This window comes from Eurosta solidaginis, chromosome 3 (assembly GCF_040869045.1).
Source record: "Eurosta solidaginis isolate ZX-2024a chromosome 3, ASM4086904v1, whole genome shotgun sequence".
Lineage (NCBI taxonomy): Eukaryota > Metazoa > Arthropoda > Insecta > Diptera > Tephritidae > Eurosta > Eurosta solidaginis.
Genome location: NC_090321.1, coordinates 23755536 through 23781572, shown reverse-complemented (window position 1 = coordinate 23781572; position 26037 = coordinate 23755536). Strand labels below are relative to the sequence as shown.

At 34.5% G+C, this 26037-nt stretch overlaps 1 protein-coding gene and 2 long non-coding RNA genes across 5 annotated transcripts in view; 1 reads left to right on the top strand and 2 right to left on the bottom strand.

Annotated features, from left to right (window-relative positions):
* Positions 1–26037, bottom strand: part of LOC137243469 (uncharacterized) — a 54943-nt gene that overhangs the window by 4898 nt on the left and 24008 nt on the right. The gene's annotated exons all lie outside the window — the stretch shown is intronic.
* On the top strand, positions 21542–24542 carry Trap1 (TNF receptor associated protein 1). The gene is made up of 8 exons (XM_067771250.1): positions 21542–21856; positions 21920–22269; positions 22344–22695; positions 22753–22934; positions 22993–23161; positions 23220–23289; positions 23360–24052; positions 24218–24542. Exons 1-8 carry the CDS (start codon positions 21724–21726, stop codon positions 24390–24392), a joined length of 2124 nt encoding a protein of 707 aa, XP_067627351.1. The 5' UTR covers positions 21542–21723; the 3' UTR covers positions 24393–24542.
* Positions 23360–25907, bottom strand: LOC137243464 (uncharacterized). 3 transcript variants are annotated; one of them, XR_010950533.1, is made up of 4 exons: positions 25826–25907; positions 25646–25692; positions 24641–24953; positions 23360–24584 (listed from the first exon to the last, which is right to left on the bottom strand). It is a non-coding gene; the product is annotated as an uncharacterized lncRNA (long non-coding RNA). The 3 variants fall into 3 exon arrangements; XR_010950532.1 differs by having other exon boundaries at positions 25646–25845; XR_010950531.1 differs by having other exon boundaries at positions 24641–25845.

Here is a 26037-nt window from a genome sequence, read left to right as displayed (position 1 = left end):
GATTTTCTATATAATCCTCCCTATTTTGGTTTCTGTGTTTAATATACCTATCTTTTGCCTTTTGACTGCAATTTCTTATCAAACCATAATTCACTCTGTGATTTTGTACCTCAAATGGAGTACATTTTATGGTACTATGAAAAGTATTATTATACATTTGAATTGCTTTACTCATTTGTGCTGTTATTGGTAGTCTTTGTTCCAAATTTAAGACTCTTATTTTCTCAGTTATAGTGTTATTGAGTCTTTCTTCATCTATGACTATGGGGTTTTGAAAAATGAAATTCTATATTTATTGATTTTAAATTTTTTTTAACATTTGAGGAATTGAACTCATTGTCAAAAACAAATTTCTTTACTTGTCCCTTTATCGATAAATATTCTCTTAATTTATCTACGATTGTTTGGCTGTTTCTATCAGATAAATAAAATGCAACCGCATGTTTGGAAAACTTGTCTATAAAAATTATAAAAGAATGCTTTGAATTAACATATGTATCAACATGTACAATTTCATTGATATTAGAAGGTGTTTCAGTAAATTTAAATTTATTTTTAATTGGATTGCGATCATATTTTCCTGAGGTACAAATTGCGCAATTATTAATTATTCTATGTATATAAATTTTCAATCGTGAATTATAAATTCTATGTTTTATTCCTTCATATGTTGGTATTATACCAACATGACCAGTTTCAAATTTGTGAAATAGCGAAATTTGTTTATTGAGTTGATCCTCACTTTCTACGTCTTTAGCAAAATACGAGCATTTAAAAAATTTTAGTGCATCAGTGGTAAAATATTCTTTCAATTGATTTTGCATTTTATTAAATTCATTATCAGGAAGTTCCGAATAAATGCCTACCTTGCCTTTTGAAATATTTCTTCTAACAATGTCTATAATGTGCCTCTTCTTAATATCATTTTTATCAACAAAAATTCTCTTATTTCCAAAAACATTCTCAACTTCTGTTTGCTTATTCCCTTGTAAAATAATTTGTGTTTTGAATCGATTTACAACAGTATCTAAAATTTTAAAATTATCATTAAATTCTTCCTCCTGAGAGTGTATTGTTTGAACCTCCAAAGAATCATTGACACTTACTTGATCAAATTCATGAATTGAGCCTATATTTATTTCATTAGTATTGCTATTCACACGACTTAAAAAGTCTGCAAGCTTATTTTCACTACCTTTTATATATTCAATTTTAGCATCATATTCTCCTAACTCCACTAACCACCTTTGTAATCTAGGATTTAAATCTTTGCCAGTAAATTTTGTTTGGATGCACTTTAGTGGTTGATGATCAGAGAGTAAATCAAATTCACGACCATAAATGTATGGACGAAAATATTTTACAGCCCAAACTATGGCAAGCAATTCCTTTTCTATTGTAGCATAATTTATCTCATGATTATTAAGCGTTCTTGAAGCATATGCTATTGGATGTCCATCTTGGATAAGGGCAGCGCCAATAGCAAAATTACTAGCATCTGTTACAATTTTAAATCTTTTGCTAAAATTTGGAAACCTTAATATGGGAGCATTGGTTATTATATCTTTCATTTTATGAAATGAAGCAATAAAATTTGGATCGTTTTGATTAACTTTTCTACCTTTTTTTAAATAGTATAACATTGGTCCGGCTATTTTCGCATAATCCCGTATAAACTTCCTATAATACCCAGTTACTCCGAGAAAAGATTTAATTTGCTTAGAAGTTTTTGGAAGTTTTAGATTTTGAATAATTTTTATTTTTTCTGGATTCGGCTTTACACCTTTAGGAGTAAGTATATGTCCAAGAAATTGAGTTTCTTTTCTTAAAAAATCACATTTATCAACTTGAATTTTTAAGTTAGCTTTTCGTAAAGTAGTGAAAATTGTTTTTAAATTTTGTATATGTTCCTTTAATGATGTACTAAAAATTAGAATGTCGTCCATATATATTACGCATATTTTATTAATATATTCGCGGAAAACGGAGTTCATTAATCTTTGAAAGGTTGAAGGGGCATTTTTCAGTCCAAACGGCATTCTAATAAATTCGTAATGCCCACTAGGAGTTGAAAACGCTGTTTTTTTCCTATCTTCTTCTTTCACTTCAATTTGATGAAATCCTTTAGCCAAATCTAAAGTAGTAAAATACTGAGCTCTACCCAACTTATCTAATATGCTATTCAGATTAGGAATCAGATATTTATCATCGATTGTGTATTTGTTAAGCAGCCTATAGTCAATGACAATTCTCCATTTTTTCTTTCCAGAATTATCTAATTTTTTTGGAACAATCCAAAGAGGACTATTATATGGAGAATTGCTTGGTTGAATAATATTTTGTTGCAACATTTCCGTTATTTGTCTATTAATTTCTTCCTCATGTATTTGAGGATATCGATACATTTTGGAGTATAATGGTGCATCTACGCTCGTCATAATTTCATGAAAAATATTTTTTGTTGCAGTTAGTACATCGCCTTCTTTATAAAAAATATCAACAAACTCACGTAGCAAATTTTTAAGAAGGGAAGTTTCTTCAGCATTTAAATTACTTAAATTAATCCGATCAAAAATGTTGTCATTATTAATGTTAATACCATCAAGGTTACATATATTGTCATATGTAAAAGGAAACAAATTTTGAATGAAAAAAAGTTTATTACCAAAAATGTTAAGACTTTTATCTTTCATGTCAACTTTAGCTCTAAATGCTCGGAGAAAATTTTGACCTATAATAGCATCATAATTTTCATTACAGAAATTTATTACTTTCCATGAAAGAGTACCAGTTGAATTAAATTCGCTTGGAATTGGAGTAACAATTTTTTCAACAACTTCAATAAAACCATTCAAAGTTTTAAACTTTAACGGTGGATGTATTAATTCAGTTATATAATTTCCAAGTAAAATATTGGGTTTTATAATACTGGTATCTGAACCTGTGTCAATAAGGCACCTAATTTTTTTTTACCTATTGAAATAATAACTATGGGTAGTTTAAATTTTGAGGCTGTGTTAAAAAATTTACTTCTTCACCACTAATACATTCTTGTAAGTTATCTATTTCCATCCTCTGATGGTTTTGATTATTATCTACATCCATATGTGAAAAACGTGTTTGGTTTGAATGATTACCATTGCTAAATTGTTTAGTATAATTTTTCTTAGTATGTTGTGACGGATTATAATGAAAGTTTTTATATGGATAAATATTTTGAGAAGATGGCTTCGAATTAGGCAATAAATTTGTCATTTGTTCACATTCCAAATTTTTATAAGACTCTACTATTTTATTGTTTTTGTTTTGTAAACTGTTATTTTGATATGATTTTGTATGGCTTTTCCTATGTTTAAAGTCAATTGCTCTTTTATCATTTAATAATTTTAATCTACTATATTTAACAATAATACTATTCAGTGAATCACTTTGATCAATATGAATTCGTACTAAACCATCAATTTTCTCTAACAAAATGTGAACTAAATCTCTATCTACATTTTCAGGCCTATACAAACTAGGCTTTGTTTCAAATACATATAATTCATTAATTTCAAATTTGGCTTTTTCAAAGATTTTAAATAGCTCTTCTAAATCGTTTACCAATACAGACCTGCAATAATTAAAAATGTCTGCATAAGTTTTCTTAGGTTGAAATTGCTTCATAATATTTCTTTTAATTTCTTCCCAACTTAAGCCATCTAGTTCTCCAATGAGTTTCGCTATATTTCCGATTATCTTTTCATTTGTTATAATTTGAAGTCCATATTCTTGTATTTGTAAGTTATGTTTTGATAAATTAAAAGTGGCATCTACAGATTTGATGAAAGCAATTGGATTGTGATTTTCATCCAATGGTTTTAACCGTCTAAACTGTTCTATTAAATCTTTTGGTTGCATGTTGAAGCCATCAGTCACTTGCATATGTTGTTGCTGTAAAATTTGATGTTGGTTTTGCTGCTGCTGTAGCAAATGTTGCTGTTGTTGTACAATTACTGCTTGCTGATTAATTGTACCTTCTAACTCCGCGATCCTTTGGGCTAATGCTTCTAAATCTTCCATGTTTAAATTCCTCCGATTTTTATCAAATTCGTTCTGCCGATTTTTTACATGCATATATGTATGCTTCAGCTCCTTCAGGTACTTTTATATGCTGATTCAGTATATGAATGTAAAACAAACGTTCGAGTCCGACTGCGCCAAACAACTTATTAATTTAAATAAGTATAGGTTCTAATAATTTTAATTATCCTTCAGGATTTCTTGTAAAAATTCAAATTTTATATATTTTGTATGAGTTGTCTGAATATCAATTATATGATATATTTTTAAAAAAATACTTTTTTACATTTTGTTTAAACATGAAAATCTTAGGTAGACATATATAACTAATTATAATTATAAGTATGATTCTGTTCAAAGTAAACATAACACAAGTACAGACATGTACATATATGTAACTCGCGGTTTGTTTTAACTTTGTGTTACAATTCACATATATTAGCAACAGAGATTACTGAGGTGCTGAAATACCATTTGAATTCAATAAAATGTTTATCAAGTAAATGATAGGCATGGTTGCTTAATTCAGTAAAAAAATTTCTCATAACCACGAAAAATAATATACCGAAATAAAATACAAAATCACAGAAACTACCACGTAAGAGAATTTCTAGTTCAAAACTAGTTCACTTCTACTGCATTCTGAACCACTAACAGTTCGCCATCTATCCCTTTTACATGCTTTCAACTGGCGAATTTAATATTGCGATGTCCTAGGCATTTATTAAGCGCGAAAAGTTGAATATAACATATGCGTTCCATGCATTCTTAATGTTTAGGAAACAGCCACTCACAGTAAATTGTGTTTTTACCTAGTTTTTATTAAAAATTGAGTTTCAACATTCTTATCACATTTTAGTATAGAAAATGTAGGCATCGTAGAAAATTGTTCACAAATAATTTTTTATTTTTTTTTTGTTGCATGTAGAAAATTCTCGACAGTAAAATGAAAAACTTTCTACGTTTTCTATGGTTTCTAGACAGAGAGAATATCGCCATTACTGATTTTTAACACTTTTATAGTTTTTGTTTGTGTTGAGGCATATTTCGCTCCTAAATTTTATTCACCTTATTTTCATTACTCCATTTTCTTTATTTTTATAAAATTTTTCCTCAATATAATTATTCGTTTTAATCTATTTAATATGGATTAGTTTTTTTGCCATCTATGCCATTTTATTTAGTTTGTATTTTAGTTCTACTTATAAAGAAAAGTTTTAAAAAGAAATAACACTTTACTCGAAAATTTTATTAAACTTGTAATTAAGTTTATGAAAATTATGCGATAAATGCCTATTTGTAAATGAAAATATAAAATAGTAAAGATCAGCAATTAGAGAGTTTTTAAGGGAAAAGAGAAAAAAACCTAGGTTATAAATACTTGAAAAAAAAAAAGATATTATCACTGCCAAAATAAGTAAAATGACTGATTACTTTAGTTTAAAAGAATTATGGGGGTGAAAATGTAACAAAAATAGAAATTAAGAATAACGGCAAGGGTAATCACAACTCAAGTCAATTGATTTGAGCAAAACATAAAAATGAATGTACTACAACTGTGACGGTCCACACTAAAACGAAACTTTTTCATATGAAAGTCATAAACAAATGTTTCGCTTTTGTGTGGTAGAGGTCCAAATATACAATTCAAAAGCATACCAGCAATTATAAAAATAATCATAAATGTTGTCTTGTAGTATCCGTTTTTTTTAAGAAATCGATAAAAAATTCGACATACGTGTCTATGCGTACTATGGTGTCGTAAAAAAATTGTTTAAAAAATAAAAAAATACTATTGATAATATTATTCACATATTGATGTTGCAATCACAATATTAACAAGTAATTCAACTTTATTCCTTAGTAGGTGTGTGTAAAGATTTTTTTATTAAAAAGTTGTGAGCTTGCTTATAAAGAGGGTTACTTAAATATTCAAATGTAAATATACAAAACATTTGATGTGAAATAAAACATTAATATGATATTAGCATCAACTACACAAAAATACTAATTAGTAACATTACACTTACATTTACTTTTTAATTTATCTGTTGCCAACATTATATTAAACGATAACTGAAACTATTCTTTTTTTATTCTCAGTATTCACTCATGGCTTGTCGTTTCCATTATGTTAACTTTTCATATAAAACTATCAAATAACAATTTATTAAAACAGAACATGTTAAAATACTACATTGAGTCAGTTGTTTCTACATAAAATGACCACTGAAAATATTCTTTGTGAACTTAAACCTAAATATTGTTATTTTATTATATTATTCGACCTTGAAACAAAAAATTGCATAACAACATTTGTTACAACAATAACGAAAAAAAATTTTCAAATTATCTTATTTTTATTTTTCATGCTGCGTACCATAGTTGGAGGTAGTACACTAAATTTTCATTTGGCGCCAAAAGTTAAATAAAAATGTATATTTTATGCACTCAAAAAGTTTACAAAACTGCCGCTCTAAGAAAATTGTTATCTCTTTAATAAAAATATCAATTTCAACATTCTTGTCACATTTTTAAATATTCTATTCAATAATACATCGACTATGAAAAATGTAGAAACCATAGAAAATTGTTCACAAATAGATTTTTTTGCTCCGTGTAGAAAACTTTTAACAGTAAAATAGAAAACTGGGTTTTTAATGGTTTCTAGACAGAGAGAATACTCCTAATGTAAACGGGCGAGCCAACAGTTCAATTCACAAGAGTGTCGTATTCATGTAAAATTTTAAGATTTGATGATTGCATACGGCTTGTGAATGCCTAAATTTCTTTAAATAATATTTTCTCATGCAACTGAAATCTATATATATAAAAAGAAGTGTACATTTTGATTGTCACTCCATAACTCGAAAACGGCTATACAGATTGCCATGAAATTTTTAGGAAATATACAGGAAGGAGAGATGATGGTTAGTTGATTTTGAAATCCCAAATCGGTTTAGCCATATATATATATAAATCAAATTCTGTGTGTGTGTGTGTGTTGGCTATGGAAACGTATTTCACACACATCAATCATCACCAAATTTTGGTTATGGGTTCCTTCGATCAACGGGAAGGTTTTAGGCTAAAAATAATTTCGATATATAAAAGGGGCGTGGCACCTCCCATACAAATGGAATCTTTGGTACTGCATACCTTTGAAGGATATGAGGCCAATCCCTAACACCACCAAGAAAATGCGGAATTTGCAGAAAGGAGCGTGGCACCTCCCATACAAATGGAATCTTTAGTAATGCATAAATTTGAAGGTATACATGCCAGAACATTGAAATTCAGTAAGGAGTGATATGAGGTCAATCCCTAACACCACCAAGAAAAGGCGCAATTGCGAAAAAGGGGGCGTGGAACCTCCCATTCAAATGGAATCTTTGGTACTGCATAACTTTGAAGGTATACATGCCACAACATTGAAATTCAGTAAGGAGTTATATGAGATTAATCCCTAACACCACCAAGAAAATGCGGAATTGGGAAAAAGGGGGCGTGGAACCTCCCATTCAAATGGAATCTTTGGTACTGCATAACTTTGAAGGTATACATGCCAGAACATTGAAATTCAGTAAGGAGTTATATGAGATCAATCCCTAACACCACCAAGAAAATATGGAATTGGGAAAAAGGGGGCGTGGCACCTCCCATACAAATGGAATATATTATACTGCATATATCTGGATGTCGTAATGGTAGGATAATTAAAATTGGTAAGAAGCTATGTGACGTTAAGTCCTAAAACCTCCATTAAAATGTGGAATGGGGAAAAACTATGGCTGCCGTACAAACTTAAGTTATTGTAACACCTAAAGTTTGACTGCATTGTTGAGTTTAGCTGTTATGCCTTTTCGACGTTTAGTAATCTGCCGCTGTTAAAAAAAATTTTTTAGTCTATCTACATTTTCTATAAAAATCAAATTCTGTGTGTGTGTTTCCTATGAAAACGTGTTTGCTATACTTCGATCATCACCAAATTTTGGCTCGAGGTTCCTTCGATCAAGACGAAAGTTTTTCATATTTCAGAAGTAAGAATTTTAAATTTAAATGTTTTTGTTTTTTGGCTATGCGAAAGAACTATCTTAGCTCCCAAAAATGATCATGTTAACAAGATCAATGATCGCTTTCAAAATCAATTTCCTGGTGAAGTGACGAAATATAAATCGATCGACACAGTTACAGATGAAGATAAAATTGTGAATTATCCAAATGAATTTCTATACTCCTTAGAACCAAAAGGAATGCCTGCGCATATATCAACTTTGGAAATTGGCTCACCAGTCATGCTTCTTCGGAATGTAATCAAAGCAACAATCATCAGCGGTAAAAGCAATACAATAATATAAAATAAGATACAATAAGATACAAGAATAAAATGTTTTAACAGAAAATTTCACCAAATATGCGTACAAAATTCAATTCAATTTACAGAACAAAAAATTAATTATCAACAAACAAAACAGAAACAATAACGCAACATCCATTCGATCTCGGGCGTTACAACGTGCGCCTGGTAAAGCTAGTTTACTATAAAATTGAGCAATGTCAAAACCCCATTAGTGAAAAATTTTTCTACTTCACTACCACTATAGCTGAGTGAGGCTGATATTTTTTGCATTACCACTCAATTGTTAGTGAAGGATGGTGCATTTCTGCACTATCCCCAACTCTGTTGCGTACTTGTAACTTGAACCACTAAACGACAATTTGCTTTCAAAAGGATTTCTACATTATTTTAATTTTTTTACAACACAAGAAATAAATCATTGGGTTAACACAAAACAATAATTATAAAACAATGTATGCACATGTTCGATAAACTATATAAACTAATATGTTATATTTATCTAAAAATAATATTAAGTGTTTAGGAGTTTTGAAAAGATCATGAAATAACACGTAGAGGTTAAGAAACACACAACTATTGAGAATCATTTTAGAGATCAAGGGATCTTTTTTGTTACACGATTTTCTCCTGAAAAATCAATCTCAAAATCTTTAAGATTTGGTACCTTTTGTTCTATTTTTACTTATTCGCTTTCGTCTTGTAAAAAATCAATTTTCACACTGTGCGGCACTTTTTTTAGCCAACTCTCTCTGTATTCTCCTCAAATATGCGTCTGACTTACAGATGCCGTTGAAAATTGGTGCAAATCTCGCCGGAGGTATACCTATCAAGTCATTATGACTTGCAATCCTCACAACTTCAAGTATCTTCTTAGTTCATCGCAATAGTTTAATTTAGATTATTTTTTTATTAGTAAAGGAAGTAACTTTCAAAATATAAACTCGGCGTTTTCGTGTATCATATTTTTTCATAGTTTCTGAGTTCCTTAAATTAAATTTGGTAAGCGCAGTTTTATCAGTCAAATACATTTAAAAATCATACGAGCAATTAACTTTCACTAACAAACTTCTAAATGCCGAGCGCAGTGTAAATAAAATTACCTAATTTTTACCCTTTAAATGCATCGAAAGTTTTTGTTTCAATGCATATTCTAATCGCCTTATTCATAAAAAATAAAATATGTTTATAAAGCTCTAAAGCTAAAGGAAATTTGTATGTAAATGTCATTTTAAAAACCTTTTATATTTTTTAATAAAAAAATTCGAAAAGTTATAGACACAAAAACACCTTAAAATTTTGCATTTTAATAATCTAGGTTTTTTATATTAATTCTATACTATGGTAAGATGATCAAAACTTCAAAACATTCAAACACACAAATTTGCCTTCAAAATTTTAGATATTCGTCATAAAACTTATGAAACAGAAAGTATATACATAGCTCAAAACATGAGCGAAATATAACCAAAATTATGGAAAAAGTAAGTACGACAGAGCATTAAAATTAAATTTAATATTAAACACTGTTCAAAATCTGGGAAATTACAAAAAAAAAAAAAAACATAATAGGATAGGCATTCAAAGTACATACATAAATATTTTCAATTAAAATCGACAGTTGAAGGTGAAGTATAAACTACCTCAAATTTTGCATGGAATAACTGAAAGTTGAAAAATAAAAACAAAAGAAAGAAAAAAGCAAAACAGAAACATTAAAGACCATATGTAGTAAGAAAAAAAAAAGACACGAAAAAGAAACATTAGATACAAAATTTACTTTTTTACCATTCAATACACAAAGGACAAAGGCAGAAAAATACAGATGAAGGAGATTCGGAAATAAGAGAATAACAATTTGGTACTTTGAATGAAAAACCTTGGCTAACTTCATTCGAAAACTATAAGCTAATGTTTCACGTATTTTTCCGTTAGCCTCTCTAAAACCTTACTTGGGTTCTATTTTTTTATTTTTTAAAACATACGCTTTGATTCACATAACACATTATCAAATTAAAAAGCATCATAGTCATTGTACAATAATTTTACCATGATCATAATTATACACTCTTATAAAGTATTGCTTTTTTATGTGTCGTACAATTAAAAAATCAAAAACACTTTACATTGTAAATAAAAGCTTTCTATGTAATAGATGCAGCTTTTGTTTATTTTCATTTACATTTGATTTTGCGATAGGAACTTTTATAAAACCAATCAGAAACAAAATTTCTAAATCAACAGATTTTTTAAAATATAAGGCTATAACATTCATTGCAAACATTTAAGGAACAATTTCTTACCGATTTATTTGCGCACATCACCTGTATGTTATGTATATTAATACTAAATATATTTATACGAACAATGGAACTCAAAATTTTAAGAGACATTTTGTTTCTCAAATTTTCCCCTGTTTAACTAAAAGGTAGATTGAGGAAGAAATATTTTAGCATGGTACATAACACAACACTTGCATATATTTAGTATTGAATAAGTATAATTATAAACCCATACAAATATATATATATATATCAATAGTAATTGCATTGTAGTTATTAATCAACAAAAATCTTTAATTTAATTCATACTTATACAAACATAAATTTGAAGATACCTATTGTACGAGTAATATGAATATATATAACAAATATATAGAATTGTAAATTGATTGTATAAATTCAAAAGTGTTTTCATGGGCAAATAAAATTTGTCTGGGGGTAAGTGTTTAAGTTGTTTGCTTATAATAATACATGCTCTTTGCTTGTTCGATTCGCAAATAATTTTTTTCAACACCCTTCTTTGAATTTGTGAATATTTTGAATAAGTTTGCGTAAAACCGGATTATTACGAGACCAGGTAGAATCCCTGAATGAATTTTCACGATATACATATTTACATAGGTACACGGTTAGATAGTTGAGGCTACATTTTAAATATTTTATCGGTTTAAGCAATTTTTCAAACTTTTTTTCCTTAATTCAAAACCTCCATTTATTACTCTGTTTTAATTTTATGGGGTTAAAAATATTTTAAAGTTAATCGAACAAAAAACCTGGTTTACATAAACCGAGATTATCATAATTTTCGTTCTTAATCAGTAATCACACCACTTGATTTCCCATACAAATGTTTCCTTTCGATAATCGTTAGTTCTGAAATAATTTCAGAGATAGCTATTTATTTTTCTTAATTCTAGAAACATATCTCAGGTGTCTTCCCTGAACAGAAGTATGAAATAAAAGAGAAATCTGGAAATGTGACAGTTAATAATCTAGTTCGTAGAGATATAACATTCATACATGAGCTGATATATTAGCTATTGTGAATTTTTATTAGATTAGGGAATGCGTAAATGTGGTCTTAGGGGGTTGGCCTTAGACCATGTTATATAGGAGGGGCCAAGTGTCGATAAATGTTGGCAGAGGTATCTTAAGGCATTTTTTGACGTCCGTATTCAAATCCGAAATCGGAAATAAAATATTTTGACATATAAAAATATAGGCGGCACATGGACGCGCATTGAAGAAATTGCCATGGGTGAGTCCAGCTACGCAAGCTACACTATTTCTGGGCAGAAGATGTTCTCGTATGTATTTGTATACGTAAAACGAAAACTCACAAACACCTCATTCAAATTTGAAACTATTTTTTGCTATACGCTTCAAATCACGTTTTTCTATACCTCTCCCAGCCCTTTTAAGCATGTTTTAGCAGTCGACCGCATATTTCGTTGTTGTCTTAACAGTGCTTCGCTTCAAAGCGACAATGGATTTTATTGTCGTTTTTCTTTCTGAAAATAATGTCGCCTTGTTGGTTCCTCTCAGCTCAGCGCGATAACCTCCGAAGTGATCTAAGGCCGAGCTTCTCCTCCAATTTGCGTCGTGCTACTCTTGATTTTCCCTACAAATTGGCATGTTTTATGCCGACTCCGAACGGCATCTGCAAGGCAGATGAGTTTTCACTGACAGCTTTTCATAGCAGAAATACACCCGGAGCGCTTGCCAAACACTTCCGAGGGGCAACCCCGCTTAGAAAAATTGTCTTCTAATTGAAAAACGTTATTTCTAAAATTTTGATGTTGCTTTGCCCGGGTGTGAACCCAGGGCATACGGTGTGCTAGGCGGAGCACGCAACCATCACACCACGGTGGCCGCCAAGATTGTTTGTTCCTCTTACAAAATAGTTTGCACTGCCTTCAAATAGAGCCATTTTGCATAGCTCAGGTGACCTAGTTCGAAAGTTAGATTTTAGGAGTGCAGCATGAGGGTAACATTTTTTTCGGAAAAGAAAATTCCGTTATGGCGCTGTCAAAGTGGAGCAACGCGACCAAAGCTTTTATGCCAAGCATATCGTTGATGGGTTAATGATTTTCTTCTTTGTTTTAAGTTCGTTCCCTTGTTTTCTAGATACGTCGTGCTACGACATCACTTCTAGGCCCGACACATACAATTTTTTAAGCAGCATCGTGCACTGACATATGAGTAGATTGCATGAAGAGCGGCAAATAGCGCATCACAAGCGCCATCTGACAAATAAAAATAGCCAACTTTTAACTTTTGTCGCACGCAAAGGATAAAAAGAAGAATTTGGCTATTCTCGCGTTCCAATGAACAGTGATCCCGACACAGATAAAGATTTAAAATGCAAATGCAACAACAATGTGATCCAGACACCGATAAAAATTTAACATGAAAATGCAACAACAATGTGATATGTGTGATATGGATCAATTTGTTGTTGCCTTTTCATGTTTAATTTTTATCGGTTCCTAGATCACTATTCATTGGAAGGTGAGGTATGAGTGCTGTCATATTTTGCAAGTGTCATTATTTTTCCCTCTCGTTAGTACTATGCTAACATATTTCACAATTAAAAACTGCATTTTAATAAATGAAGAAGAGCTAAAATATGTAAGCAACTTTTTTTCATGTATAACGATAATAGCCGTGTTTTTTTTACACGCGTATACGTTTCGTTTGCAGGTGAAAAAACCCCATCGTCGCTTAGATAATGCTTAGGAGACACATCTAGCGGCAGTGGTTAAACAACTAGCTACAGCACAGGGTGTATCGAAAAGCGGAGACACAACCCTCTGTTGTATTTCTGTGTATAACATATAGCTGAATCAGTTGTGATAAATAGCGGACGCGCATAGAATACATATAATTAGTGCAGAGAGTGCAACATAGACACATATTTCAGTTACATCTGAGTATAATGCGTATTGAAATTTAGTAGTACTAATTTTATGCGTAGCAATTTCTAAAAGCTAAATTAAACTTCCTTAACCCTAACGCCATAGCCGTAACCACACCCATATCCATAACCATCTCAATGTGATCGATTAATGGTGCCTTAACCTAAAAATCGTGAAAATTTCATAAAAATAAAGAAAACGCAAAAAATTACAAACATATTCCACAAAAAATTAGTCTCTTAGTCATAACGTATCCAAAACAATGAAGAAAATCTACAAAAAGTTATTAAATTCACCAACTCAAATATTTTTAGGTTATGAATATGGTGAGAAACCAAAAACCAATTGATTGGCTATGGCGTTAGCGTTATGGTATGGCACCATTAATCGATTACATTGATTTCCATAAGGTAGGTTCGATCAGCTGTTTTATCTGGTTATGGCTTTATGGTTATAAGTCACCATTAATTCGCCCTTAAGGTGTATTTAAAGTTCGTCGCTTAGCAGTCCATATAAGGCTTAAGCGTAAACGTATATAGATGTGAAAAAAACACAGCTAATGTTTGCAACAGTGCTTCGCGAAATTTTGTATATGAATGGACAAGCCAAAATTACTTTCAACTGTTTCTTCCTTTTCGTACTTAACTCCTAATCGGTAATTAAATAACTCATTTTTTCATAGAAATTTTTCCTTCGATAGATAGTTATGAACAAATTTGAGAGATGCTGATTTTCATAGACAGATTTTTTTTTCATAGGCGCATAGTCATAGTCAAAATAAAAGATTTAAAATTTAGTTGCAGCTTTTTGACATAATTTTGTATGAGCTATCTGTCAAAAAAGCTGCAACTAAATTTAAAACCTATTTTATTCTGACTATGACTATGCCCCATAGTCTTTAAGTGGAAGCACAAAAGAGCAATATGAAAATTTGACAGCTAATAATCCAATGCCTAGGGATGGGATATATGTGATTTACTGTAGATTAGGGATTGTGGCGATGTTCGCTTCTGCAGCAAGGCCGAGCCCAATGATGTTTTACCAAAGAGGATAAATATAATAAGAGCCACAAGGCTACGAGTGGCGAGTAACTCGCTGGAAATTAAAAAAATGCATGCCTATTGTTTTCCATGAGGGACATTTTCAATCGTCTCGCATTTATCCATGTCGTGTAGGCACCTTATGCAAATGTGATTTTTGGAAAGAGAATTAATTAATTAAATACAGTCGGAAAAATAAACACAAATATCACACGAAAAGGTATAGACATTTATGCACATCTCGCCCAAAAAAAATCCTGCGAGTACCCTAACAAATAACATTATGCAAAGTAACGAGTGACGTCTCTTATTATATCTATCCTCTTTGTTTTTACATATAACTGCGTTCAACATATTCTTTTGCATGATGTGTATATTGCACGCATTTTTATGGAGAACGGCGAATCGAGCATTACTAGCGCCATCTGACATCAAAAAGTACATATCGTCCCACTTTTGTTGCAAGCAAATTATAAGAAAAAGAATTCGACATACGTTTTGGCTTTAAGTGCTTTCACCCTTGCAAGTGAACTTATTTTTGCGAATTTTTTTTATGTACATTGGCAAGGCGAAGTGAGTTTCAATCGCTAAGTCTGAAGTTCTTTTATATATTTATAAGCTTATTGCCCTAAACGCATCTATATATCCTGTTATGCTAACTTAACCGAGTGCCTGTTAGACATAAAGGGCCAATTAATGGTGACTTATAACCTTAAAACCATAACCAGATAAAATAGCTGATCGAACCTACCTTATGGAAAACAATGTTATCGATTAATGGTGCCATACCATAACGCTAAAGCCATAACCATACCATAGCCAACCAATTGGTTTTTGGTTTCTCGCTATATACATAACCTAAAAATATTTGAGTTGGTGAATTTAATATCTTTTTGTAGATTTTATTCATTGGTTTGGATACGTTATGACTAAAGGACTTATTTTTTGTGGAATATGTTTGTAATTTTTTGCGTTTTCTTCATTTTTATGAAATTTTCACGATTTTTAGGTTAAACTAACACACTTGTACTTTAGCTATCATCCGGTGGCAAAATCCTGAACCAGATAAATAATTTTGCATGTAAATGAAACAACGATTTGAGCCAGATAAATCCAGATAGAAGTCTGGTTCAATTTGTGAGCCAGATAATTTGTTAATTACTTCTTTTTAGGTTGGCAACGCGGCCTTTAATATACCTACTTTTTCAAAAATAGATGTCGCTGCTTAGCCTTTCGCCCTTTGAGTTAAATGAAAAACAGCGGCGACATCTGCCTATCACATTTCACGTGTGCGAAAATTTCACGACATCTGCTTCTCAAGTCTCTCAATGATCCAGAGCATTCCCGTGAGAATTGAGCGTGAGCCGGAGCTGTAAAACTCACTGAAAGACGGCAATTGTAAACTTTACCAAGTAGCGCTCCTAACAGCGATCGCTCAAAATTTGCACACACACACAAACATCACTAACGGTCATATTACGGAAATCTTAGGGAAGTTGAAGTTAAATTTTTAAACCGACATAAAATGTTATAATTTTGGAATATATAGCATCTAGGACACCTTAATTGCAGTAATTGAAAGAAAATTTTGCTTATATTCAAGTATTTATTTATTTTTTCTAAATTTATTTTTATACTGTTTTCACACAGACGGCTTATTGAATAATAAAGGCAGTTTTCTACATTGACGCTTATTGAGCTCAATCTTCCCTACAAAATTCGAATCTATTATTATTTAATTAGTAGCTAATCGAATGCCTAATGAAGTCAAAAGCACAATGCAACTCTGTTGGCAGCCTTCCGCTTCTTAGTTTTTGGTGTTTTCAGTGCTTAAAAATGTCATTTGTCAAAGTAAGTGTCATTGTCTCCATGGCGGAACGATACAAGGTGGCCGCAGCAAGGTGGAACAGCTGATTATAACCTTTTTTTATTTAATTTGATACATCAACTTCCGGTGCAGTACGATTGTGACATTTGTCCATCGAATTTACAAGTACATGGAATTTTTTTTTGTTTGTAGGTATGTCACCATGCTGCCACCTTGTATCGTTCCGCCATGATTGTCTGTTGTTGTTGTAGCAATGCTCGTCCCACCTAATAGCCGCGACCGATCACAAATTGTCATCAATATCCTCTAACGGGAGTCCAAGGAAACTTGCCGTTTCAACAGGGGTGGACCATAAGGAAAGGGGTGTTAGAGGCGTTGGTTCCACATTACAATTGAAAAGATGGTTGGTGTCATGTGGGGACACATTGCAAGCGGGGCATACATTTTGTATGTCGGGGTTGATTCTGGATAGGTAAGAGTTTAACCCGTTACAGTATCCAGAACGAAGTTGAGCAAGAGTGACACGCGTTTCCCTGGGGAGTATGCTTTCCTTTTCCGCAAGTTTTGGATAATTTTCGTTAAGCACTGGATTCACCGGGCAATTCCCGGCATAAAGGTCCGACGCCTGTTTATGGAGTTCACCAAGGACCTGCTTGGGTTTTTTCACTTTATACGGCTGGGTTCTCAGGTGCCGTATTTCCTCAAAATGCTTACGGAGATGACTCCTTAAACCCCTTGGCGGTGCTGGTTCATCAATCAGATGTCTGTTGGGATGCCCAGTTTTCTGGGTATTCAACAGGAACTGTTTGGTCAGCATCTCATTTCTCTCCCTGATGGGGAGTATTCTCGCTTCATTATGCAGATGGTGTTCTGGGGACATAAGAAGACAGCCCGTGGCGATTCTGAGAGCAGTATTTTGGCAGGCCTGTAGTTTCTTCCAGTGGGTGATTTTTAGACTTGGCGACCATATGGGTGACGCATAGCACGTAATCGGCTGGCTAATTGCTTTGTATGTAGTCATGAGCGTTTCTTTATCTTTTCCCCAAGTACTGCCAGCGAGGGATTTGAGGATTTTGTTACGGCTCTGAATTCTCGGAACAATTGCGGCTGCGTGCTCACCAAAATGTAGATCCTGATCAAACGTCACACCCAAGATTTTGGGGTATAAGACAGTCGGTAGCGTAGTGCCATCGACGTGGATGTTCAAAATGGTCGACATTTGGGGCGTCCATGTTGTAAATAAGGTCGCGGAAGATTTAGTCGGTGATAATGCCAGGTTTCGCGAGGCGAAAAAACTGGAGGGATCAAGGAGGTAGCCGTTTATTTTATTGCATAGTGCGTCGATCTTTGGGCCTGGGCCTGTGGCCATTATTGTGCAGTCATCGGCGTAGGAAACGATTGTGACTCCTTCCGGTGCTGAACGTAGCTTAGATATGTAGAAATTAAACAAAAGTGGGGATAGGACACCACCCTGTGGCACCCCTTGTTTAATTTTCCTTGGTTTTGATGTTTCGTTTCTAAATTGCACCGATGCCTGCCGACCACCCAGATAATTTGCGGTCCACCTTTTAATACATGGGGGAAGGGTAGACCATTCCAGGTCCTGCAGTAACGAGCCATGGTTGACCGTATCAAAAGCTTTTGATAGATCTAGCGCTACGAGTACTGTTCTATGGTGGGGGTATTGATTTAAACCGCAATTTATCTGGGTGATAATGGCATTTAGCGCGGTGGTAGTGCTATGGAGTTTTCTGAAGCCATGCTGATGAGGGGATAGCTGCAAATTTGCTTGGAAATAAGGGAGCAAAATGGCTTCAAGCGTCTTTGCCACTGGCGATAGGAGAGATATCGGACGATACGACTCACCTATGTTAGCTGGTTTCCCAGGCTTTAGTAGCGGGACCACCTTGGCCATTTTCCATTTCTCAGGTATGACAAAAGTGGAAAGAGACAGATTGAAGACATGCGCTAAATATTTGAAACCCTCTTTCCCTAGGCTTTTAAGCATCGGCATGGCTATGCCGTCTGGGCCCACTGCTTTGGATGGTTTAGCACGACAAAATGGCGTCCTCAACCTCTTTAGCGGTGATGGTGATTGGTAACGCGCTGAATTTGTGTTTATGTGCGTGTCTATTGGCTCTCCGCCTATCTTTGTCGACCGTAGGATGCATTATATATTGTCGGAAGAAAGCGCTCGCGCATTTTTTCGTGTCCGACAGCACTTTGTCGCCAAAAGCGATGGAAACTTTGTCTTTGTGCTTAGTCGGATTCGATAAGAACTTTACGGTGGACCAAAGTTTACACACACCGGTAGAGAGGTTACAACCTCTTAGGTGCTCCTCCCATTTCGCCCGCTTGTGTTCATCCACAAGCAATCTGATGCGTTGGTTTATATCCCTTATTTGGGGGTCGCCTGGATCAAGCTGTCTTATAAGGTCACGCTCTCTCGCTAAGTTTGCGGCCTCCGCCGGGAAGTGGGGCCGGATTTCGGGAACTCTCCCGGCGGGAATGAAATGTGCCGAGGCGGATTTAATGACCTTACGGAAGGCACGCTCCCCTTGGCGGACATCAGTCGGGATAGGGAGGGCAGCAAAGCGGCTGTCTGTAAAGGATTTATATTCTTCCCACTTTCCTTTTTTGAAGTGTATGAAAGTGCGTTTTTCAGTGACGATGAAGTCGGCGGTACGCTCAAGCGAAATAAGTATGGGCAGGTGGTCGGATGCCAATGTTACCATCGGCTGCCAGTTGACGCAGTTTACGAGTTCTGCGCTCACGATTGAGATATCTGGCGAGCTGTGACAGCTTCCTACCATACGTGTGGGGGCGTCTCCGTTTATTGTGCAGAACGTCGTTTCTTCTATTTGATCCGCCAACATCTCACCCCTACTGTCCGCCCGCAAGTTTGAGTGCCATAGATCATGATGGGCATTGAAATCGCCTAAGATAATGCGATTGTTGCCAGTGAGTAAGGCCCTGATATTAGGGCGGTATCCACTGGGGCAACAGGTGGCAGGAGGGATGTAGATGTTGATGATTTCTAGGTTTGCATCGCCTGACCGGACAGATAGGCCTTGACGTTCTAAGACATTGTCCCTGCGGTCGATGCCAGGATCAAATATATAATATTGCACAGAGTGGTGTATGATAAACGCAAGACCGCCTCCATTTCCGCTCTCGCGGTCTTTCCTGTGGACATTATACCCAGAGCAGGCGCTTAGGCGTAGACTACGGGACGCCCTTGGGCGTGAACAGCAAGGAGCCACAAAAGATTTATAAAAGTTACGTGGACGTCGGGTTTTGGGATCAAGCCCAGAACAACCTGTCCGATGCAACCATCCCTTGCACGAGACACACTGAACAGAGTATGACCGTCCTAAAAATATTCTTTTCCGGCAGATGCAGCAAAACCATTTCTCAGGACCGGGGTCAGGAGACGGACCCGGATTGGATTCGATGCCTTCCCGGAGTAAGAGAATATGGAGCAGTCCTGCTGCAAGGAGCTGCTGGGAGGATGACAATTTGTGGGAGGGACGAAACAAATTAGATGGGGTCACACTGAAATGACAGTCCTTGGTCGGGAAAAATCCCGATTTGCTCCGGTACACAGAACCGACTGCCTTGGGAAGCGATGATTGTCTGTCATATAGCATTGCCATTTTATTCGCTTGACATTTCATCCTTCATACTAATCGAGCAGTTACTTCTGTGTGAAAGCAAAAAATTTACGATTTCATTAGCAGGTGAAATGAGATCATTAAGTTTCTGTGTGAAAACAGTATGACATGAGATGTAAGTTTCTGTGTGAAAACAATATTAATATTGATGCAATGATTGAAGTTATATTAATCCAATGCAACTCTGCTCTTCGTACTGTTCTTCATTTTACTCCATTCGAGTGTCTCTTTCACTGAATTCAAGTGCCTTCCACCATTGTGAATGATGGAAAAGTGTGATCTCTTCTGCATAAACGTCAAAATTTCAAAGTGATTGGATCACCTGATTCGTATTTGACCATCGCTGTCTCATTCTGTATCTCTTTCTATCACCCGCTGAAGATAGGCGCCGCCATATTGAACAGCTTGTCAAAACGCTGAAAAGTAGCCATATTGAACAGCCTGTCAGGCAGTTGACAGATAAGAGAACTCACTTTGTCATCATTCACAATGCCTTCCACTCTATTCGCAACATAACCTCAATTTAAGGCTCCATTACTGATACTTAGCATAGACTTGACTTGGCTTGAGAACTGTCACTTACAGTTCTGTTAAATGAACATTAAAGCTGATCACATTCAACAAGGCGTCTACAGACCACAACTACAATAAAGCAAAGCTTGACGAAAACCGTAGCCAAGCATTGACTTCTTGATTACTTTGAAAGCGGCAGCCACCAATATAAATTACAGAAAATAGTAGCGAAAAATTTTGAAAAAAATGTTAATTATGTTAAAAAACGCCCAAAATAGTGATTTTAGCTTTTATTATCTGTTATTTACTTCTATTTAATATATATTGACAAAATAAAAAGGACGCCACCTACTCTCGCTTCCCAAAAATAGAATTAGGTTTAATATGGCTACAACGGCTTTCGTGATTGATTGTCGTGCTGCTCTGTCGCGCCGAAAATAACGACGCTCATAAGAACATGTGTAAAAATAATATGACAGAGGTGGCGGCTACACTGCCGTCGTGAATGTGATCAGTCCTATTGCATGTTACTGATCACTCAAAACTTAGCAAAACTTAACTTAACTTAAGGCTCCATTACTGATACTTAGCATAGACTTGACTTGACTTGCGAACTGTCACTTACAGTTCTGTTAAATTAACATTGCATGTTACTGATTACTCAAAACTTAACTTGACTTAGAAGTCTGTTGAATTTTGATTTTCTATGTAAGTTCTAAGTGACGTTTACATTTTGAGATGCCATTTGCTTGTTTTCATTTCATTTTCACATTTTGTCATACAAGTTGCCAAGTCAAGTCAAGACTATGCTAAGTATCAGTAATGGGGCCTTAAGCTGCCAAACTACATACTAAACAATGCACTTGTACTAACAACAATGCAAAAAAAACATGAGAAAATTCATGTGACGCGTCCATAAACCAGTGCAATTTGTTTTTGGAAAGTGCTGTCAAAAGCCAAATTTTACATGTGAAAATTGGTTTGATTATTTATTTAGAAATAAACAGCGACCAAAAAAATTCTAAAGTTAAGCGTACATTTTTAAGAAAATGTCATTTACATCAAGACTCTGTCGGATATTCAACTCGTCGGCAAATGTGCAGCGTTATGCAACGCGCGCGGTAATTGGCAGCCCACAAGCGGCATGGGCTTTGCGGTGGAATCAACATTTGGGCCGCACTGGTAAGATAATGATTTAAAAAAGTTATTGCCAATTACTTTCTATACTTTTCTACACCATTACAGACTTTCAAGTCGTGCGCTGCTTGAGTGCTGAAACTATAGCATCGGCGACTGTTGAAGACAAGGGACGTTTGCACACAATAATTCGAAGCACAGAGAAGCCGGTTGGTGCAGCTGATAAACACGACTTTCAAGCGGAAACACGCATGCTATTGGACATTGTCGCAAGGTCGTTGTATTCCGACAACGAGGTATTCGTCCGAGAATTAATATCAAATGCTAGCGATGCATTGGAAAAATTTCGTTACACTATACACACAGCTGGTGAAAATGAAAGTGACTATGAGTCAACAGATCGCCCGTTAGAGATACATATTGCTACGGATAAACAATCAATGCTATTGACCATTCAGGTAAATTATATAAATGAGAAGGTTGTATAGCGATATCAAAGTAAAATTGTTCCCTATGAATTTATCTCATTTAGGATACCGGCATTGGAATGTCGCGTGAAGAGCTGATCAATAATTTAGGCATGATAGCACGTAGTGGCTCAAAAAAATTTTTAGAACAAGTTAAAGAAAAGGGTGGTGGTGTTGAAAACTCATCAAACATTATTGGTCAGTTTGGTGTTGGTTTCTATTCAGCTTTTATGGTAGCTGATAAAGTTGAAGTTTTTACTCGATCATCTAAAGTAAATTCGCAAGGATATCGTTGGGCATCTGATGGTTCAGGATCTTATGAGATACAAGAAGCTGATGGTGTTGCACATGGCACTAAAATTGTCATACATTTAAAGCCAGAGTGCAGAGAATATGCAGATGAGGACCGAATTAGAGGTGGTTACTTAAAATGCCTTTTTTTTGAATATCTACAATAAAAAACGTTATATTTAGCGGTAATAAAAAAGTATAGCAACTTTGTTGGTTCACCTATATTCTTAAATGGCAAACGCGCAAACGACATTCAACCCCTATGGTTGATGGAACCAAAGGATGTGTCACAAGATCAACATAATGAATTCTATCGTTTTATCGGTAATACTTTCGATACGCCGCGTTTCGTATTACATTATAAGGTGAATAAAAGTATGAAGCAATGGCAGTTAAAAAAGCTAATTTTTGATTCACTTTCAGACTGATGTGCCACTCAGTATACGTGCCTTGCTTTATTTCCCTGAAGGCAAACCAGGTTTATTCGATTTGACACGTGAGGCCAATGTTGGCGTAGCACTTTACACTCGCAAAGTTTTAATACAATCAAAAACGGACAACCTTGTACCAAAATGGCTTCGTTTCATTAAAGGTTTGCAATAACTCACACTCTACAAACTGAAATATAAACCATATTTACACATTTGCAGGTGTCGTTGATTCCGAAGATATTCCTCTTAATCTAAGTCGTGAACTGTTGCAGAATAGCGCATTGATAAAGTTAGTGGTGTATATATACATTGTACCACATTTAACCATTTACTATTTTTATGTTCCATAATTTATACAGAAAACTTTCTAATGTGCTGGCAAGTCGTGTATTACGTTTTCTACAAGAGCGTGCCAATAAACAACCTGAAGAGTATGCAGCTTTTTACAAAGACTATGGCTTATTTCTCAAAGAAGGCATTGTTACATCAAATGACCACAATGAAAAAGAAAGCATTGCTAAGCTTTTACGATTTGATTCATCCAAGAACACCGATGGCAATCGCATTTCTCTTTTAGACTATTGCGCAAATGTTGGTGAACAAAAAGATATCTACTATTTAGCAGCACCAAATCGTATACTCGCCGAATCTTCTCCTTATTATGAAAGCTTAAAAAAGCGTGGCGTCGAAGTGTTATTCTGTTATGAGCCCTACGATGAACTGGTACTAATGCAACTGGCTACATTTCAAGGGAAAAAATTAGTATCTGTTGAAAAGGAGATGCGTGATGAAAGCGCCGGCGAAAAAGTCACTGATTATGGTGAAGGAAGTTTGTTGCCCACACAAATTGAGGAATTATTGCCATGGTTAAGTGAGAAATTGAAGGGTAAAGTAGTGAATGTCAAAGTGACTACACGACTAGATTCACATCCTTGTGTGATTACTGTGGAAGAAATGGCTGCTGCTCGACATTTTATCCGCACACAAAGTCATCAACTGCCAGAAGAAAATCGTTTTGCTCTTCTACAGCCACAACTGGAGATTAATCCTAGGTATTTATATTATTCAGATTTAGTATGCGTATTGAACTGGAATATATTTGGTAGCATACATGCCCTTTAGAAATTGATAAACATATATGAAAAAAAGATATTATAAAACGAAATCGCAAAAAAAACTTCTGCAAAATTAAACAAACTTATTATCTACTATTTTAGGCATGAAATTATTAAGAAACTACATAAACTACGCACAAGCGATCCTGAGTTAGCAGAACTGGTAACACAGCAACTCTTTGCGAATGCCATGGTAGGTGCTGGTCTGGCCGAAGATCCACGAACATTATTAATAACAATGAATGATTTATTAACAAAAGCTTTAGAAAAACATTAGCTTAGCGTGTTAATGTGCAATAGATTAAATTAGATATTACAATCATTTATCTTTATTGCCTTTTATTTGGCCAAAATTCCGGTGTTTTTTTGTGTGTACATGTACAAACTGAAATAAATAAAATACGAAAATCATAGTGATAATGCCAAATTTTCAAGCTGTTTGTTCTATTAGTGCACCATTAACGATTCCCTGTAAAATATACGAAATTTATCACTCCTGTAAAGCTATTAATTATACTACTCAACTAAATTGTTGTTAAAGTTTAGCGATTTTCATCACCAGATGGAGTGTAAGTCACAAAATTGTCGATTTTTTTATAGAATTGCCAAGTCTACCCTGGCCTGGAGTTGGGAGTTGAAGCAAATAACTAAGTGGTCCGCAAGCCCCGGCGTGGTCAGGGGCAGATGCCCCTCCAAAAAAAATATTGCGGAAGAAAAAAAAATTGTATTGGAATCTAGGATGTTCCCTCTGCTAATGGAAAATTTGACACCGTGCTTTATCGATACAGAATGTTGCTAAACAATAATCTTATCCCATTCGTAATATCCAAATAATCGGCTGTATAAGATAAGAAATGTATGGTGAACAGATGTAAGAATCACTTATTTCAACAATATATGACTTAAGCGAGTGACGAAATTTTAACCTTCTAGCCTTAAAAAAGGGGGCTGAAATCATAGTTTGCATGGGGTATATACTATATATACCACCGATCTCTAGGATTTTTTCAGACAACAATATATGCCATATACGTAAGCATTCCGTGAAATTTAGCGCCTCTATCCTTTAAAATGAGGCAGTAATTACGAAAAGTTTTTTATCAGAACAATCGGCTGTGGGGGATATATACTATATATACGACCGATCTCATCCATTTGTTCAGACAACAATATGTGCAATATACGAAAGCATATGGTGAAGTTTGAAGCTTCAATCTGATAAATTGAGGAAGATATGACAAAAATCCTCCTTTTCTGAAAAATCGGTTGTATGGAGGATATATGCAATAGTGGTCCGATCCGGCCGGTTCCGACAAATGTCTAATCGAACACCTAAATACACCCGCCCACCAAATTTTTTTAACATTCTCAAAAATTAGAGGTTTGCATACAAACAGACAGACAGATATGGCTAAATCAATTCAACTCCTCATCCTGATCATTTCGGTATACTTATTGGTGCGTCTATCTATTTTCCTTTAAGGAGCCAATTAAACTTCCTTAATCCTAACGCCATAGTCGTAACCATACCCATATCCACAACCATCTCCAATGTGATCGATTAATGATGCCTTAACCTAAAAATCGTGAAAATTTCATAAAAATGAAGAAAACGCAAAAAATTACAAACATATTCCACAAAAAATAAGTCTCTTCGGGATAACGTATCCAAAACAATGAATAAAATCTAAAAAAAGTTATTAAATTCACCAACTAAAATATTAGCTATTATCCGGTGGCAAAATCCTGAGCCAGATAAATAATTTTGCATGTAAATGCAACAACAACGATTTGAGCCAGATAAATCCAGATAGAAGTCTGGTTCAATTTGTGAGCCAGATAATTTGTTAATTACTTCTTTTTAGGTTGGCAATGCGGCCTTTAATATACCTACTTTTTCAAAAATAGATGTCGCTGCTTAG

Coding starts and splice junctions, on each gene's coding strand:
- Trap1 (XM_067771250.1), top strand. CDS start 21,724: ATGTCATTTACATCAAGACTCTGTCGGATATTCAACTCGTCGGCAAAT. Junction 22,696..22,752: donor AGATGAGGACCGAATTAGAG/GTGGTTACTTAA, acceptor CGTTATATTTAG/CGGTAATAAAAAAGTATAGC. Junction 22,935..22,992: donor GTTTCGTATTACATTATAAG/GTGAATAAAAGT, acceptor ATTCACTTTCAG/ACTGATGTGCCACTCAGTAT.